The sequence below is a fragment of the Cariama cristata genome, unplaced genomic scaffold, assembly GCF_000690535.1.
Source record: "Cariama cristata isolate BGI_N322 unplaced genomic scaffold, ASM69053v1 scaffold14824, whole genome shotgun sequence".
NCBI lineage: Eukaryota > Metazoa > Chordata > Aves > Cariamiformes > Cariamidae > Cariama > Cariama cristata.
The window spans coordinates 12092-14765 of record NW_009613623.1 but is presented as its reverse complement, the minus strand read 5'-3'; the positions used below and the strand labels follow the sequence as shown (position 1 = coordinate 14765).

General features: G+C 49.4%; 1 protein-coding gene across 1 annotated transcript in view; it reads left to right on the top strand.

The window, feature by feature from the left end:
- Nucleotides 1–1447: 1447 nt before the first annotated feature.
- The window catches only part of NXN (nucleoredoxin), a gene marked incomplete at both ends in the record, with an annotated part of 12399 nt that continues 11172 nt past the window's right edge, over nt 1448–2674 (top strand). The window contains one exon of the mRNA XM_009699101.1: nt 1448–1565. Within this exon, the coding sequence (XP_009697403.1) occupies nt 1448–1565 (118 nt within the window). The remainder of the gene's footprint in view (nt 1566–2674) is intronic.

Sequence of the window (2674 nt, the reverse complement as noted above, 5' to 3'; positions counted from 1 at the left end):
TTGCCTGGTCCCCAGATCACTCGCGTCTCGGGAGATGGGATTGCCTCTATTCGGAAATCAGGGATGGCGATCCGCAGAGTTGTGGCCTCTTCCTCTGGAAAAAAACCCTGGGTCCAGTTTCTGTGTGAGATACTGATGGAAGCAGCAGCACGGCGTGTGAGGGTTTCTCCGGCTCTGGTGCTCAGAGCCTCGCTGGCGCTGTGTGGGGCTCTCGGTGGTCCCCCCCCTGCCCTTGTCCCATGGCTGGGTTTTATTCTCCAAAGCCAAGCGACTTGTAAACACCCGGAGCCCAAGGGGCTTTGCGGAGCAGAGCTTGACGTTAGGGGAAGGTGGTGATTCATTTCCTTCCCTTCTGGCTCTCAGTTACGGTTTGGCTTTTGTTTAAGAGTTTGATAATTCACCATGGGGCTGTTTAGGTTGAAATGCTTGGAGAAAGGTAAGTAAACGTGGTGATCGCAGCAGCTCCTCCATGCGTGGCGGGGACACCGGCTCCTCCGGCCGCAGCCAGCCCACACCTGCAGGCTGGGCCGTGCCAGCAGCTGTCATCGTCTTCTTCCTCCCCATCCCAGTGAGCTTCTGTACGTGCATTAAGCTCCAAATTATCCTGTGCCAGAAGCATATGCTGAGAAATGTCAACCCAGCGCTGTGTGACACGCGGAGCACTCAGTCACCGGTGTTGTGTGGAGCCAAGCTTGCTGCAAAACGTAAAGATCAGCAGACAGCAACATCTAGACCAGGATGCCCAAAACGTGGCCATTGCAGCCTGCGGGGCTTCTGCCCGTAGCCGGCGGGGACCGCTGCGGGGCTGGTGATGCAGGATAGACGAGCTGGGTGACGCGGCCCCCAGGCTAATGTCAAACCCCTTAATCAGCTCCTGGGAGCGAACCCGGGAAGCCTCTGTTGCAGCAGAATCGTGTTTCTGTGCGTTGGCCTTGTTTTCAGCGTGGCTGTGTCTTGGCAGGGGTTGCTGGTTTGTTTAATGAACGTTGAAATGGGAGGGGAGGAAACAGCCGGGGAAGCATTACAAATTGCTTCAGAGCAGTGACATTAGAAGTGCTTGTGCTTACCATGTCTTCTAAACAAAGACTTCAAAGTATGGTAAATATTATCTCCATTTTACTTGCAAAGAGGCAAGTGCAGCAGGAGGAGAAGCGTTACCTGCGCTCAGAGGCAAGCCCGCAGCAGGTGTGAGACCGACGGTGGTCTCGGCTGCGGTACGGAGGGGATGGTGTTGATGGTGGGGGTCTCTGCAGGCACTGCAGGTCCAGGCTGGCCCAGCAGCTTTGGAGAGATGCCCTCACGTAACTTCGCACGCGTTGCCAAAGCACCAGCTCTGTTTCTTTGCTTAGCTCTGACCTCTGGTCTGAAAGGTGCTAACGCTCCAAAATCTTCCTCTTCACGCTGCCAAGTTTACCTTTCTCCTCTCACCTCCCCATCTCTTTTACAGCTGAAGCTGTGGAACAAGTACAGAGTCTCCAACATTCCTTCCCTGATATTTATTGATGCCTCCACTGGGAAAGTGGTTTGCAGGAACGGCCTCCTGGTCATCCGAGATGACCCAGAAGGTAAGACCTGGAGTCCCGTGTGCCATAGAAACATGGGCACAGAGCTGCCTTTTCATTTCAGTTCTTTTTGAATTTCCTTGAAGGGGTGAAAAAAAAAAGGAAACAAACAACTATTGTCATACTTAACTAATCGAGGCACTATATTATTTTCAGCATAAAATTTTCTGCATTGTTGCTGCCAGATCTTGTGTTTTGGTTTTGCTTGTTGAAAAGAACAAAGATTTCCCCTCCAGGATTTTTGTCTGAAGTGCTAATGAGGCAAAAGTTAGACTAACTGAAACGTTAAGTTTGGATTTTTCCCTGATGGAGGCACATGGACAGACAGACTGAGGGCCCAGACCTTCCGTACCTTGGGAGCAGAATCCTTCCAAAATACTGAGTGGGACTTTGTCACTGACATCACACTCGGTTAGGATAATGAATTCCCCGTTATTTACAAATGTAACAGAAAAATGCTACTGTTCTCCGTTTCTGAGGTTTACTGTGCTGGGGGTTGATGTTGAATCCATCTTCTTTCAATTTGCAAAAGCCAAAATGGGCAAAATGCGTGCCCTTACTCATAGACTCTGCAGACCCATCATTCAGCTGCCACGGGCCGTCCGCGTACACGTGCTACTGGCTCGTCGTTTCTTCATGCAGTAGATACCGAGCGCAGTGACAGAGTCTGTAATTCAGGTGGCAGGAACTGTACAGCAAGTACACGTTGTGGCCTGAGCCATCTGTGATGTTTCCTCCTCTCTGGCTGAATGCATGGATTGATTGCTCTGGGAGCTGGCAGCAGATGATTCAGAGCATGTGTTGGTGTGTACACACACATGCTTGCTTTGAGGTGCAGAGGGTTAGTGTAAGTTTAGGGTTTTTATATGTATGTGTGTGTGTATATAAATATATATATAAACCATCTCTTACATATATATATAAGGTTTTGTAAATAAATAAGTATATGTATATATATAAAAATATATGGTTAGTATCAGTATAAGGCAAATAGTCTGACTGCATTCCTGAGCACGTAGCACCTTGCCCTCTGTTGTTAAAATAAATGCTGTTGATAAGGAAAAGATGCCTCATCAGGCACAAAGCCAGAGCAGGTTTCGTCAAGCCGAAGG